General features: G+C 38.5%; 1 protein-coding gene across 1 annotated transcript in view; it reads left to right on the top strand.

The window, feature by feature from the left end:
- LOC122795642 overlaps window positions 1-17,382 on the top strand; it is a 2,207,893-nt gene that overhangs the window by 2,093,286 nt on the left and 97,225 nt on the right. The window contains exon 11 of the mRNA XM_044063913.1: window positions 12,360-12,500. Coding sequence (XP_043919848.1) covers window positions 12,360-12,500 — 141 coding nt within the window. The remainder of the gene's footprint in view (window positions 1-12,359; window positions 12,501-17,382) is intronic.

Here is a 17,382-nt window from a genome sequence, read left to right as displayed (position 1 = left end):
CCATCCTGTGCATTTCTGAACTACTCAACCTATCTTCTACCATCTGCTTGCTTTCCCTTTTTTGGCAATGTCCTGTACACCCATTTTTAACCAGCTACCTGGATAAAAATAGGTAAACACCACACACTTGCCCAAAAAGGGCTTATATATTAGTCATCTTTCTGTGGTCAAATGGTTTATGATGGTTGGCAGAGAATAACTTTGCCGGTCATGTATAACCACAGGGAAATGATAGTTCCCATCCTGTGACAGGAAGAAAGAAAATTCTTTAAAATGTGCTAAGATCTTGCCATCGGTCATACAAATGAGCTAAGCATGCATATGTGTCACCATGTAATATTGAAATGTAGTGAAATAATACTTTCCCTGTGTAGCCTCTATGTTTCAAAGTTTTCATTATGTGATAAATCCATTTGCAGTGGACTGGGTGCAGGGTTCTAATCCCCTGAGGGCGGGATGTTATTTTACAGTATTATGTTTTCATCATTCAACTGTATTCCATTCCCTTGCAGTCCATTTTTTGTACCTTTCCTCTGAGTGGCATGCTTGGCTAATGTTGTGGTTCAGGGAATATGAGTGCCATAGACATAGGTTTAAATCCATTCAGGTGTATGAAATTTTTCTTGGTATCCTATGTTCTGTTGCCCTAGATCATGTTTTACAGACACCTTGCCTTTGTATGATTATGTATTATATCCATCTAATGCTTTGTTTTGGAGAATATGAATGACACAGACATAGTTTCATATCTGTAAATGTGTAATCATCGTGACTTCCTGTCATTTATTCCTTAACCCTGAAATGAAACTTTTCTATCATCATTATGTACATTATGTCATGAAATTTGGCAATGTCTAACAAACTGAGTCATCCAGATTGCTGAACTAAGAAGTTGTGAGATGTGCTCGTAAAACACCTCCATCAAGTTCATTCTTTATTAGCTCACCTGGAGTATTACTGAGTGCTTCCCCTCTTCATCTCATTCCCATATTTCCATTTCCAGTCTATAACCTGTTCAAAACATACATAAGCACATAAAACCTATACACAAAGGGCTTTTTAAAACAACACATAATCTTGTTGTCCTCATAATCCTCATTCATCATTCACATTCATTGCATGCAGTTAGCAGAGAGTAACATCAGTGATCATATGTTAACAGTGAGCTGTGACAAAAACTGAGAAAAATCCACCCTTAGAACATGATAGGATCTTGCCTTCGGTCATGTAAATGAGCTAAGCATGGTTGCCCATCAGATGGCAAATGTAAAGGCAAACCATGTACCAGTGCCCCCGACAACCTGCCTCCAGAATTCAGGCAAAAAGCTGCAGATTCCATTGCATGTCCCATCAGCATACTTCTCAAGAGATCCATCCGTGAGTCTTATGTACCTTCTATTTGGAAAAAAGCATTCATCCTCCCACTACAAAAAGACGTTAACAACATAGACGTCTCCAACTTCTGGCCCATTCCCATCCTTTCCCCCATCTCAAAAATCCTTGAAAAATGTATCCATAGTCAACTCCTTAATCACCTACCTGATAACAATGTACTATCACCAACCCAGCATGGCTTCAGAAGAGGCCACAGCACCACTGCTGCTCTCAGTTCCTTCTGCGACTCTATCAATTGGGCTCACAATGCCAGAAAACTTGCTTCCTCCCTATTTCTCAATCTGTCCAAAGCCTTTGATACTATCTCTCACCCTCTTCTTAGAAAACTATCCAACATAGGTATCTCTCCCTCCACCCTAAACTGTTTTTCCAACTACCTCTCAGACAGACAACAAGCCACAAAATGGCTAAACTCGTTCTCTCCATTCCTTAACACCACTACAGGTGTTTCCCAAGGGTCTATCCTGGGCCCATTACATTTTAGCATTTTCATTGACGACTTCCACTTTAGCCTCAGCCAAGCCACAGTCATCTATCTGCTATCATCTGTACAGTCAACTCCCCACAAGAACTTCAGAAACTTACCCAATCAGCCCTCAGCTCCACTGACATATGGATGTCTAACAACAATTTAGCATTAAACCCCAAAAAGACCAAACTAGTATTATTCACCCCTAAGAAATCCGACACCATAAACAAAGACACTTTTCCTATTCACTCCCATGACAACACTTCTATTGAGGTTGTCACTCATAACAAACTCCTGGGTGTCACCATTGATGAACACCTAACCTTCGACATGCACATTCACAACAACATTAAAAAAGCACACCAGAAACTGGGCATGCTATATTGTCACAAAACTTACCTGAACTACTCTTCCAAACGAACCCTCGCCACCTCCTTCCTGCTCCCCTCTCTACTATATGGTGTTCCTCTCTTTACTAACATTCAGGCCAGTCTAAAATCCAAACTTAAACATGCAATAACAAAATTGCACGAGTTGTCAAAAAATGGACAACACCTGTCTCACCACTGCAACTCTCTTCGTCTAGTGAACTGGCTAGAGCTACCTCATCACCTCACTTTTATTTGACTAACTACTGCCCATAAAATAATACACTACCCATCTAGCTGCCCAGCTCTTTCCAATCTATTTAATCTATACCACCCCAATAGACCCCTCCACTCTGAAAATCAAATGCTTCTACAGGTAGAGAAACCCAACCTTACCGCTGGACACTGGCTCAACTCCCTTTTCCACTGCTAAGCTTTGGAGCTCTCTCCCATCCTCACTTAGATCTACTAGCAATACCAATATCTTCAAAAAACATTGAGACACTCCCTCTCCTCCCACTGGTTATGTCCCTGTGCTAACTCCTCTCAATCCACTACCTGATTTGTCATCTCTCCCTGTTCTACACCATCCTCTGCTTTCTTCTTCCCTTTCCTCCACTTATACTATCTCCTGTATCTCCTTAATAGTTCACCCACCTCTACACCCTCTCATGAATACTTTGTCAATTGACATTTTAACACATCTACTGTGCCACTTCCTGTATCAGCAATCACACTGTATTGCCATATACATTCCCTTTTCTTTGTTTACCCAAATTCCTAGGCAGTTTAATCTGTTATTATTGTTATGTGTGTTTTAGTCTAACAAACTGTATATATCTCATTGTTACCTGAGTTTTATCAGTTCAATCTGGCATAACTGTTATTTTGTATTTAGTATTTTCATCTCATTGTATATATTGTACTGGTAGTTGTGATGTATAAAACCGTATGTATGTATCTCTGTGGAACTTTTGTATTGCTACTTGTGCTTTATCAAACTGTATGTATGTATCACTGTGGAGCTTTTCCCCATGGGCTTCCACTGAAAATGGGCACTTTACAGCCCAGTGGACTTTCTCGCTATACAAATGCAATAAATAAATGTACAAGAAAGGTGAGTGAAAGTTTGTGTCCTACTTACTGGGATGCCTTATGAAATGGACTGCATTTTGTCACTGTAATGGGTAAGCTGTTTGACTCCATGATTGTGATATGTGTTACAGTGATGGGTATCCACACTGCAAATCTGCCACATATCCCTCATATATGTTTTTTAATAACCCATTGCAGTCTAACAACTTCAATGCTGGCCTTTGCTTATGCACTGCAATGGAGAATTTGACCACATAAGCCTTGAATTCAATTTATTAAATAATATTTTTTACTTCTTGCTACCAGTTTACTAATGTGTTTTAGGGCTGCTTGTAGGTAGACTGCTTCAGTGGCTCTCCTTGCTAATGCTCTGATATTTGTCCTATAATTATGAAAGGCATGGGTTCACATATATGGATATCTGTCTTTCTTTTTCACCCACCTCTGTCCTACTCAGTTTCTGTCTCATGACCTTGCATTGTCCGTGGCTGCCCTTTATCATTGACAACCTGTATCCTTCCAAAGTTTAACCTTGCCTAAAATACATTATCACACCATACACATCCTCAGAAGGGCTTGTATATTAAAATTATATTTCTATGGTCGTGTTGTACAAAAGTTGGCAATATATCAAGAGTTACTAAGTCTAAGGATTTAAACTTTGCTTGCAACATAAGTAGGACATGTTGGAGGAACATGTATGTGAATCAGAGAATTCCTTACTCTGGAACAGGCTTCCCATCCATGTGAAGCAGAGCTCTTCCCTAACCCTGTTCAAGAGAAACCTGGACGAGTGGATGGGAAATCAGAATTATACTCTGGATCTAACACCTATGTCTCTAATGGACAGAGGCAGCTTGTAAATCTTTCCCTAGCATAGACATAACCCTTAAAATAACCTATAGGACACATAAACTTGTGCAATACATTTTTGAAGCCAAGCTAGACTTACAAAGGTCAGTGCATAAGCTTGCTGGATACATTTTGGATACTTGACTATGCTTATAAATTCTTCTTTGGCTTCACTTGATAATGCACTGCTCTAGAGAGTATCAGGCAGGCAGGGAATTCAAATGCATGGAGGTATACCTTGTAGAATGCTTCAGAATAGTCCATGGCATGCGCTAATAATGTACCATTCAGATATGAAGTAAGGAAAACATAATATATTTGTGTGACAAAGTACATGGTTCAGTCTAAATATGAAGTGATCTGTACATTGTCAGTACAGTGACAGAATGGTTTTAACCCCCTGATGGTTGGTATGTTGTTTTTCAATGTTCAGATTTGTGCTTCAACAGTTTTCTAACATTTCCTTGAAACATGTTTTCAGACCTCATTAATGTAAGGTCTTATATAGCATTTTTTGGTGATTCCCTGGTCTACAGACTATGATAGCCATCAAATCCATGTAGGTGTATTTTGCTAATATGTGTTACATTCCCCTTAAATGTGTTTTTCAAATCACCTTTTGTGCAAGTCCTTCCATGGCATGCATTGTTCATTTCTGGTCTAGGGAATATGATTGCCAAAGGGAGGGGTTCAAATCCATGTAGGTGTGTTTTTCTTTTCTTGCTGTTGTGTGTTCCATTCCCTTGAAAGTAAACATTCCTGTCATCAATGTGTAAAATATGTGGACAGTTTATCATCTTCTAACCTACTTTATGTCTGAATTTTTCTTCTATTGTTGAGCTATGAAGTTGAGATTTATGGGCTCAAATCCCATCTCCATGCTTCTCATTTTTGTATCTATTCAACTTGTGTTGCAACCTGCTTGCATTCCCTTTTTATCTTCATCTGTCCTAAAGTCATTTTCCAACCTAAGTTATGGTTAAACAAAAGAGATACACAACACATACCATGAATGGGCATATTAATCAAAATCATCTTTCTGTGGTTGCACACTGTATGACACTTGGCAGAGAGCAACTTAGATAGCCATATATGACCACAGAGAAATAGTACTCCACATCCTCTTGCAAAAATGATGGAAAATCCTTGGCAAGCACTAATAAGTCATGCAAATGAGCTAAGCCTCATTGCACATACATATGTGAAATAAAGTACAGCAAGGGCCATTATTCAAACTCTTTCACTGGGTCTCTTTTCTTATGCAAGTAGTCCTTCTGTGTCAATGCATTGGTTGTGGCTTTCAAATCTCTGGGAGGGGGACCGGGATTATATGTCCTTTTGCAAATTTATGTTTTTCAGTCTGCACATGTACTACATTTCTTTGATATGTGTGTTGTATGACCCCTTTTACTCTGACTACTGCAGTGGCTTCTGTTTCTAGTGCACTGCTATGAAAATGTGCAGTAGAAAAATCATGGGCTTAATCCCCTTGGAGTATTTCTTTCTTTCTTTTTGCCATCTGTCTGCATATGTGTTACATTTCCCTAATGTGTTTGTTGTCTGACCACATTTACTGTGATTGCTGCAGTGACTACCCTTCCCGAGGAACTGTGGACATACTGGCATGTGGGCTGCAATCCGCTGGGGATATCACATGTTTGTATTTAATGACAGAAGCATTATAATCCTTGTACATTGATCTGACTCTGATGTTGTCAGGATTGGTGAAGGTTGGTATATCGTGTTGCTTAATGGTATTGCACCTGTTCTGTTTGTGTTTCACATTAATCTACATTCACATGTTGTCATAACACCTTTTTCATTCTACTTCTCGGACAATGCTTTGATGATCACCTCCCTGTACACTTTTTTCTACCACTCTCTTCAGATTCTATTGCTATAGTATAACATTTACTCCTTCTTCAGCCATCATTGCTATTTCCCTCTTCATTGCATATTTCTTGTTATGAACATTTATTGTGACATATGTTACATCAACTGTGTAAACTTATGTGAGTGACCTCACAAAGAATACTAGGAGTGCTTATGCACTATCACTGTTTACCTCTGATGCTCATACTTATCTCTATCTGTGAGGTAAAGTAACATGAGGTGGCCACAGGGCTGTGCAGCAGTCATGACCAGGGGCTGCTCATGGTGCACGTTAACCTGCCTGTATGCATCTATGATTAGCATTGCTGCTCATCACAAATGTAGCACAAACAGTGTTGGTTTGGCTGTGATCATGTATGCTGTATTTAAGAATCCTCCAGATGGTCATTATTGTTGACTTTATTAACTTGAACTTGTGAACCTATGTACAGTGTTAATTTTTGGTCTATCTGTCTGAGTAGGTTATAGCTGAAAATGGCTGACATGGTACAATCCATCTACCTCCTCAAAATAAATACACCACAGAACATATCACCCTACATTTTAAATATTTACCACCCTCATACATCAGTAATATTAAGCTTTAAATGGAAAAACAGAACATGTTTGGAAGGTCTTCTTGGCACACCTCGTCTGTCCATTTGTCCACCTAGTTTATAAGTTGCAGCTTTTGTTAACCAAATTTTCTGGGTGCCTCTACTGTCCACTAGAGTTGTTTAGGTGTGTGTTCTTGAACTGTCCCACTGTTTTGATACCATAGCCACCTCAAAAAGGGTATTCTATGCTGCCATAACTTTCTTTGTTGCAAATTGCTTTTTAACATTGCCTTTGAGTTCTCCTTAATGTTCTACTTGTTTCACCCTTCTTGTTGCATGTTTCTTCCTGTGACAGATGCTGCTGTTTTGAATAGTTCATTTCCATGAGATGGTTAGCATTCTTTTCATGTGACCTTCTCTCTCTGTTTCTCTTATTTCTCCTTAACACACATCTGAAGCCTCTTTTAGTCTCTATTTAAAAGTCTTGTCGTTCAGATAGTGTACTATTTACTGGGTTCACTAGAAAATTGTGAAAATAATCCACAACATTGAAAATAAACATGTCAAATACACATAAAGAAATGAAACAAAACTTAAAAAGACCTTCAAATATATATTATTTCAACAGCAGCTTTTAAGAAACTAACATGATTAAATCTATGACAGAAGACAGAAGCTACCACCTAATGTAACCAGCCGATGTTCACACAACATGTGCATTGCAGTTCGGCACACAGGAATTGGCAACATAATTCCTCTTTCCTGATGTACATTCAGCACACTTTATAAAAGCAGTCTTATGTTTGACTTTCTGACTATTGCTGTCCCTTCCTGTCTGACATCTTGACTTTGAACATTTGCTACGCTATGTACTAAACACTATACTACCATTTTGTTACTGTTCGTTATATAACTTCCATTCATTTGCTTTCCTTTTAGAAATATAATCTCTCAATATGTCTGCAGGTGATAATGGAGAACTGCAGACCTTAATTTCGAGTCCAGATCACTGATAACGAGTACTCTGTAAGTGTTAAATTCTGAATGCTGAGAACCCAAGTAGCCTCCGTTAAACCATTAAACAATTTTCAGTGTTTGACAACAGGTTAAATGAAATCAGTTGAGTTATTAGCTGACATACGTATAACTGTAATATATTTGCTGCTTCTGTTTTTCAGAGAAATGGAGCATGTACATTTGCTCACAGCAGCTGACACGACATAATTAGTTAAGAGTTACTAGTTGATACACTTATAACTGTAATATATGTGTTGTTTCTGTTTTTCAGAGAAATGGAGCATGTACATTTGCTCACAGCAGTTGACGTGAGCTGACGGTGTGTACTGTTGCTTGGTACTGCACTGAGTCGTCTAAAATAATGTATTTCTCCCCCAAAGTGGAAAACTGAAAGATTATGTAACAAGTAAATTAACTGTGGGCATTTTCACTGAAGAACCTTCATATTTAAACATTTAAGACAGGCAAAAAAATAAGTTTTGTCCTTCTTCCCTGAATCAAGCATTGTTCTCTTACTGAATGTGAGCAGCCAGTGTGTAGGCTAAATTTAAAGTTAATTAATACTTCTGTAAAAAGTAAAGAAGATACAACAAGTTTATCAGCGATGGATTTTTTTTTTTAAGACGGACCTGTTAAAGTCATGTAAGTGTGTGTGTGATTCTGTTTTCCCATGTGACACAATCTGATCTCAGAGGGTACTGCTGTTAGTAACATAATGGTGACTCTGGTTACAGTGCTGCTTTCTGAAGAGCTGTGATTGAGTCTACTATGTGAGACGATACAGTATGTACAGGGCATGTATGTAGTAGTTAGACTTTTGGGTTCTGTGCATTGTACTTTGGTGGTCTTCAGGAAAAAGGTTAAGCTGCTGTTTGTAATGGTTATTAATTGTATTCACAAAAGGATCAGAAGACTCGAGTTTAGCTCAGACAAGAAATATGGAAGTTGCCTCCTTTCTGAGCTCTGTGTTGGTGTTGGTGCCTTTAATGCTGGCAGCCCATTTTTAAATACTTCTTTATACAGAGCTAGACTGTACTGTTTCCACTACTGCATATTTACTTTCTGCGCGGTGGTGCTGGAGCACCTTCTGTGTGGAGTCTGCATGTCCTCCTCGCGGTCGAGTGGCATTCAAAAGACATGAGTAGAATGGGCGTGCCTTCGTTGAAGGTTGGGAGTCGAGCTGGCACCTCGACACCCATAAAAATCTACTGCCAATCATTAGCGGACCGGAGTTCCGCTGTGGCGACCCCTAACCGGGAAAAGCTGAAAGAAGAACTTAACCCCAGTTTGTCTGCTTCACACAAAACCAAAGTGTTCATCAGGATATTATTGTGGCAGATGTCAAACTGTGCTATCACTGCAAGATTCTGTCACCTACAGAAAAACACTGATGAGGTCCATTGTTCTCCATTATCAACATGTGCAAAACTCATGGTGTGACAAATCCACCTGTCTTTTTCTGCAGGTAGTGTTCTATGAATATTCTATGATCCCCAAGCTTTTCTTTCTGCTTGTCACATTGACTGGACTGCTTACTTTAAGATCATCTGATATAATTATAGTATTGCTTGGGTCCCTTTCAGTTATAAACTGTCATATGTAGCTCAGCCTCCCAATATTTACTTATTTATTTACTGACATTTGAGTACTGGGAAAGTCCAATTGGGTAGGTATTATCCATGTGCATTTATTACACTTCTTTACATTGAAACTTAGCATTTCTATATCTGGACATTCTTATGACTTTGTTAAACCTCTTTATCTCCTGTCAGCCTATTGTTGGAAATCTTCCTACTGACAAAGATTGGCCATATCTACATCCCTTTCAGTAAATATTATTTTTGTGACCCAGTCAAAGAATCTATACATTTGCATAGCATGGCATTCCTCCAGTAGTGTGTATAACGCTCCTATTTTAGAACAGAATGATTTATGTCATTAGTCAGTATGTATTGCCAAATTTAGGCAAGACAAAATCATGCTTTGGTAAGTCATAGCATCAGTTTTCTGAACAAATAGTAGAGGACACAAGTAAATGTTTGGCATATCTCTATTTTAGTATTTTGTTTGGGAATAGTGCTTTCTTTGGTGATTATGTTTATAACTCAGAGAAAATAAACATAATGGCATGAAAAGGGAAAAAGCATATTTGCTGCTGAGAAATAATAAATGCTGACTGAATATTTATATTCTAGTGGCATATGTCTTGTGCTGAAATTGCTATTGCATATATGTCCTATACAGACTTGCTTTTCAGGTGCTATAGTGCACAGTGAGATCTGAATGTATGCAGTAGTTAATGTCATGGAAGCCATGTACCTGCAAGGTAGGCTCTCCCTGATTCTTCTTTTACTGTCAGACTTCCATCAGTCAAGGGTTCTTTCTCATAAAATAGCAGAGTTAATAGTAACAGGCAGATCTTGTTTACTTTTAATTTACAGTTGGCTGTGCAGTACCAGACGACTGCACTTCATTAAGTATTTTCAAACACCCAACTGCATCATGCATACAGTCAGATACCCATTAGTTACTACCTACTGGGAGAAAACAGCTTTCAGATTTAACTATTTGTTTTCTAAAAACTGCAATCCTGAGATTTCAAATGTGATTTAACATCAGGTTTGATTAATTTTGTAAACTTCTTGATTACCGAAAATCAGTATTGTTTCAAGATTCCCTAGTTGGTTTTTGCAACAAGGGCAAGGCTTGATTAAAAAGGTTTTTGTTTTTAGCAATTCTAATTCTTTTGTTTATAGTAGTTGCATTGACATGCATTTATTTTTTACTTTAATTGGTAAAAATAACTTTTACCCAATATGTTTGAAAGGTCAAATTTAAAAAAAAAGAAAATAAATCAAATATGTTTGTTGAAGAAACACAAAATCTAATTATGTATGTGTGTGTGTGTGTGTGTGTGTGTGTGTGTGTGTGTGTGTGTGTGTGTGTGTGTGTGTGTGTGTGTGTGTGTGTGTGTGCATTGTCTATAGGGTTAACAGACCTTCCTGTGCACTTTTTTTAGTGACAATAGAATTCTAGATGTCTTGCCTCAGTACATTGCTGAATAGAGAAATATAGGTCAGCACGACTGTTGCTGAAAACTACTTAAGCAATAATCCATGACTGTGTGGGTATTTCATGATTTACGGTTGGTGTGGTTTATGAAATAAAGGTAACCATGGGTAAATCCTGGTATACCCACAAATAGGAGTGGATTATTGCTATTATACAATTATATTACTTAAGAAAGAAATTGCATACAATTCTTAAATAATGTATTTGTACAAGGGCACTTTCCTTTTTCCTTGTTGTCTTCCCCACACTGATGTACCATGCATGCATATGGGACTTGCATTCCCACATCTTGCACATTACATCAGTGCATGAGAAGCAACAGAGAAAACAGAATCTCTGTTGCTGTTATTTTTTTTTTAACTGTTAAAAAATAGATATTAATGAGGGACAGCACAACCATGTAAAGAAAATCAGATAGGTTTCTATTTGTTTAATTTTACAGAACATACCTGATTATTCTTATATTTTGCTCTATCCCTCATAATATAACAATAGAAAGTCTGGCCGCTTAATGGTACTTCAGTAACCAGACTTTTTTCTTTTAGTATACGCTTGATTTACAATGGGCACACTGGTTGGGTTGTCCAATCAGCGTGCTGATGTTTGAATAGTAATGAGCATTTATTGTTTAATATTGTTTACTTGCTTCTGCTTGATGAAGTGCCTTCCTTTACTCATATCCTGCCTCTCTCGGTTAGATGTGTTCTGCCATCTGCCCTTATAGTATCTCAGAATGATAGCATGTGGCTTGTGTGGGCAAACTCATTTGATGCATGATGACCAGTTTTAAGCTAGAGTTTCCTTAGGAAAAAAGTTATATTATGAATGCTTGGTTGTATGGCCATAGCTGTTATCATAACTTAATAAAAATACAAAAGGTTGGCTGTAGTGACAAAATAGTCCAGCCAGATAAGAACAGTACAGCATACATATGGTTTGGTCAGTCCAGTGATGTGTTTGGCAGGGCACCAAAGATATGCAGGTAAGCTGGCCAGACACGGAAAACTTCATCCCGAAGAAATGGTACAAAACTAATGATCCTCCCTTGTGAAGGTAATACTGTAGAATGATTTTTATTCATCCTTACTCAGTATTGGAAGACTAGCAAAATCTGCTTGTTAGCATGTATTGAGCTTCATCCCGAAGAAATTGTACAAAAGTAATGATCCTCCCTTGTGAAGGTAATACTGTAGAATGATTTTTATTCATCCTTACTCAGTATTGGAAGACTAGCAAAATCTGCTTGTTAGCATGTATTGAGCTTCGCCCTGATTTTATGCTTAAGTAAGCAATGTTTTGTCTCTCATACTAAATCCCTTCTTATGTAGGCCTCAGAATAACACTGACAAGTGTTTTCTCTGTCACTGAAAACTCTAAGCACAGATCTCAAGTCACATATTTCTGCTCATCATTTCTGATCCTTCACAATGTCTCAGTCGTGCTTGAATTTGACCTTGCAGACAAAGTTATGCCAAGGAATACTAAGCTCAGTGCAACAGAAGCATTTCCGCCCAAGATATTTTGTTCATCTCTGTTTCCTAATTATATGCTGAAGTGTCAGAAAATGTTGATATGTTGAATATCTTGTTTTATTCTGCTATTCAAAAAATGGCTTCTCCCTAGAGTTTTGCACTATTGATATCTTTTTACATAACCTTGCAGGAGTGCTCACGGCTTACACAACCCTGAAAACAACAGCTTCAGAGGCTGCCCTGAGAGATTTCCTTACTGCATTCAAAACAAGTGCTCAGCAAATTCAGGATGCAGTTGATGCCCTTGCCCCCAGCAAGCATCAGAATGAAGGTAACAAAGACTTGGTAGCTCTGTTGTTTGTAATAGTGTACATCTTGCTAAGTTTACAAATTGTATAAGAGATTTCGCAGTGAATTTTACTAAACTCAACTAGATATTACTTAATTCCAGTCATGTCAGTCAAGCCAGATTACTTAATTCCAGTCATGTCAGTCAAGCCAGATTAATGTGCAAGGAGCCTTTACATACTTAGACATATTTTGCAACTCTGTGCACTGTTTAGGTTCATAAGCTCAGCAGTCAAGCTTGGAAAATCTGGCCTTCAAAAAGCCTGATTGTCATAATATCAATATCTGTATCTATATATATTTATATTTATATCTATATCTATCTATCTATTTATATGGTTTACTATCACAATCTTGAAGCCCACAAACTTGAAATACACAGTCCCAAGACCTGCATTCTTCAGGTTTTGAACTCTGTGATATTCTGTTAAGAAATTATTTTACCTTTTCATTCTGTTTCAGGTGACTTTCTTGAAGGCTGTAAAATGCAATATTGTTTCAAATGTCAAGTGATCTGAATCACTTGCCCCCCCCCCCCACACACACACACACACACATACATATATATATATATATATATATATATATATATATATATATATATATGTATCCTTCGTAGCCAGGGTTACTAGTGAGGACACTAAGCACTTTCATAGCTGCCTGTACATTGGTCCCCTCTGGACAGTTCTTGCCCTGATCCAGGGTGAATTTCCTGGGTAGGGAACAAATGGGCTGTTTCTGACTATTGGAGACTTGAGAGTTAGTAGCACACAGGTACAAAAATTGCATAGAGAAGAGGCTTCTTTGGGACTTTTATGGAGATCATGGAAGGTCAATAGGGATTGACAGATTGTTGTTTGTTCTTGGCAGCCTTCTTCCTAATAAACATCTGTGAAGACTTGGGAGAAAATAATTAAAGGGGATTCCTCGTATCATGTACTGTAGTAAAATATCCTATCTGATGTTCTGAGAGGGATTATGAAAGAGGGCTTATCCCATAAATGTCACATCCAAGGCAGTTGTTCACAGCTCATCATGAAATGACAAAAGCCTGAATCAGTGTGCTGTCTGAAAACTGCCATTGGCTGTCGCAGTCCTGGGCTATGCTTCTACAGCTGATGACATTGAACCTAACTGGTCTCCCATCACCTCATTTTTCATCTGGAATGCACTGAGCAGGCCATAAGCCATCAACTTGCTAAAAAAGAAAGAGGGAACAGCAGCTGAATCTCAGGTTTTGCTTTAAGGATGAGATGCTGGAGGTGTCCGCCTGCTCAACCTTGTCCTACTCCATAGACACAAAATAGTATATCAGCATCCTAAAAGAAGATGATGTTTGTTTTTACTGTGACTTTATTGACCATTTAGCTCATATTATTGAAAACAATTGTGTAACTATCGCTGTTTTAAAGGAAGATACTGTGCTTTATCAGCTGTATTCCCAACTAACAGCAAACTAATTTAACTGCTCACTATATGCTTAAACTGGGATGTAATGTAATTCCTTATAGTTTGCAGACATTCAGCTGCTATAGTGTAGTAATGCCTTGTACTATATATTCTGTTATAGGTAATACTGTCATATGTTACAGTGACAGTTTTACCCAGGCCAAGTTGGATATTGTACATTAATCTTGGTTGAGCACTATATATATGTCTAGATGCTTGTTGTATTTGAACATATTTTTAGTGTCAAATTACTGCATAGAGTTTTTAATTTAACTCAGTAACGGTAGTGTTATTAGGCTGTTTTACCTATTTCCTTGCACGTCTTTCTTATATTGCACCAATTACAAATACAGTCCTACCTCCCCTATCACTCCTCTTATCAGCTTTTCTTAATCTTCTTTTTTATTTCCATTTACAGTTGTCAGCTAATACAAACACTGTGGGGCATCCCTATAACAGTTCTCTACCATCCCGCTGCATCTGCAAAAGTCTGTGGCCGGTTTATTTAAAGTACAGGAACATTACAGTGTATGTTAATGATTTAACCCTTCTATGATTGTAAATTTCATTAGAATGTATTCAGGAGAGCACACTACTGGCAACCCCCACCAGACATCTCTCTAAACCCAACACTTTCTAGTTTAGAGTCATTGTTTTACACAGTCTTCTCCTTCTCAGTACACTACCATATTTCTCCCACTCCATACTAACTCCTGGTATAAGGTTTCTATTTCTCTACGAATTCCTAGTCTACAAAATTGTCAGCTGCATAGATACTTTTCACAGTACCTGGTAGTCTAAGTGACTGTTCCTTGCTGTGCAGCTGTAGAACTTGGCTCTGCAGTTATTTCCGTTTTTGCCTCCCCTTTTGTACCTCACTCCTTCTACTGCTGTCTTCTTCTGAATTTGCTGAACTCTACTCAGTTATAAATCTCCTTTTCTTCTAGCGGCTCTTCTGCTAGACCTTACTTTTTACCTTGTTCTCTCTCTCATTAGAGAATTTGAATTGGCTTATTCCTAACCCTACCTAAAAAGTAGCTTACCCCTGCCCTCTAATCTTTGAAATGTTACCACCAAAACAATCCCAAAATTGTATTACATATAGCATACTAACTTTAAAAAGTGTAATACAAAAGGACATAATCTAAAGGCTTCATATCCTATAAATTGAACCTATAAGCTAACAAAATTATAATGCATAAAAAAGTGCCATAATACCTACCTAACTGCTCTAAGGCAAACTTGAAGACCTTGAGATTTGCAATAGCCCCGCTACGCTCGGACTCGCTGTGCTTCTCCATCCGCCCCCACTACCTCTACATTTCTACCTGATTAGCCACTCCCCCACCTATTAGCTCCTATCACCTCTTGCTGTGATAATTATTCCCCATCCAAACCCTCTACCTACATCTCACCAGCACCTATCAACTTTCATCTGTTACAGTTGCCTAACCACACTATCTTCTGGTACTGCAATTCCAGGTATAACAGTTTCTTATCTCTCAAGTCACATCCCAAACAATGTTGCACTGCTTTTTACTACCCCTCCTATTAGCCTCATACTTCCTTACCTTATATGAAAATCAGTCTCTCACAGGACTTCAAGTTCTAAAGGCCCATACTATCACCCAAGTAGTCAATCATCCCACCTTCAACCATACTTACAGTACCAGGACATATCCAACATCTTGTTCTCACTTCCTACACATCAACTCTAGGAAAATTAGCACTAGAATCAAACTCTACCACAGACTTGTAGACAAATTCCTGAAACTTCTCTCCAAGCTTAGGCCTAGCCTATTACTTGGTGGAGACATACACCCCAAACCTGTCCCATCCACCTTAGACGCATACTCCCCCTCTACCTGTAACCTAAGCTACAAACCTACAATTTCCAGTCCATCTAACTCTCTCCTAACCTGTCATCTTAATATTTGAAGCATTAATAACAAGGTACATGAACTGCATGCACTCCTTTCTGTTCACTCTACTGAGATTCTCTGTCTATTAGTGACCTGGTTAAAACCTACCACTACAGACAATGAAGTACTACCTCCTGGGTATAACATACACAGGCTGGACCGTGCTTCCAGCAAGGGGGTGGGGTAGCTATACTCTGTAAATCAGAGCTGAATGTAAACACAGATGTAGTACAACCACCTCAGATTAACAGCTTAGAGATTCTAGCCACCAAACTGCAACTTAACAGAAGTAAATACATTTATATCATCGGCATGTATATTCCCCCAGGTAACAATATAGCTACACTTGAAGACACCTTACACTGGATATCTAGTCACTGCCCCCAAGAAACCCTACTTCCCAGAGACTTCAATATAGACTGGGCCACCTGTTCATCAGAATCCCCAACCACCCATGTTAACCCACACTCATTTACTCAAATCATTAACACCCCTACTAGGGTAGGTAAGCCCAACCAAAAAGAAAGCATACTTGATTGGGTACTCACCAATAATCACCCCCATCTGTACACCTCTGGTACCCTCCTCGATAGTCTAAGAGATCACCATCCCACATATATAATTAAGCACAAAGCTATCAATCCCCAAACAACCCTTACTAAGAAATGCTAGAAATAACAAAAACTTTGACTCAGCCAAATTCCAGCAGGAACTAAAATCATGTAATTGGTCTATTTTAAAACTCCTCCCCTTAGAAGAAGCAGTTGCGTACTTTAACAATAAATTCCTTGAGATCCTTGATTTACACGCACCTATTCACTCAAAAAGAACAAAGGCAAAACTGCACCATGGCTTTCAAAAGAGACTAGACTCAAATTAGCCTTAGAAACAAAGCCTGGGCTTTATGGCGTTCAACTAAACACCCCCAAGATCAAATTAAATACAGGCAATTTAGGAACGAAACTAAAAATTCATACTACAAGACAAAAAACAATACTACTGCAAATTAAAGACAGAAAATCAAAATAACCCCCAGAAGTTTTGGGCAGACTTGAATAAACTACTACACCCTGGACTTACTACTACCCCTGTCTCAGTTGCCACTACTGATAAACCCCCAGAGGATGTTTCAAATAGTTTTAACCGATTCTTTACTGAGACAATTCAGGCCCTAGCCAGCCAACTACCTCCTAGCTCCCTTGGCCCAGAAAGTACCACCTGTAGAAACCTACTCTCATTTAGTTTTCAACCTGTCGCCACATCACTTATCCATACCCCAATCAAAAAACTAAAACCCACCACACTATCGGCTGACCAACTTCCTGCTGAATACCTACAAAAATCAGCTGATGCTGTTGCATACCCGGCATTGATACTTATCAATCGAACCATAGAAGTAGCTAAACTTCCCACTCTCTGGAAAATATCCTATGTAATCCCACTCCATAAAGGAGGTAGCTCTACTGAATTCTCCAACTATAGGCCTATAGCTAT

This window comes from Protopterus annectens, chromosome 2.part2 (assembly GCF_019279795.1).
Source record: "Protopterus annectens isolate FY-2018-M chromosome 2.part2, PAN1.0, whole genome shotgun sequence".
In the NCBI taxonomy this organism is placed as follows: Eukaryota; Metazoa; Chordata; order Ceratodontiformes; family Protopteridae; genus Protopterus; species Protopterus annectens.
The sequence above is the reverse complement of the archived record's forward strand: the minus strand, read 5'-3'. Positions and strand labels throughout refer to the sequence as shown.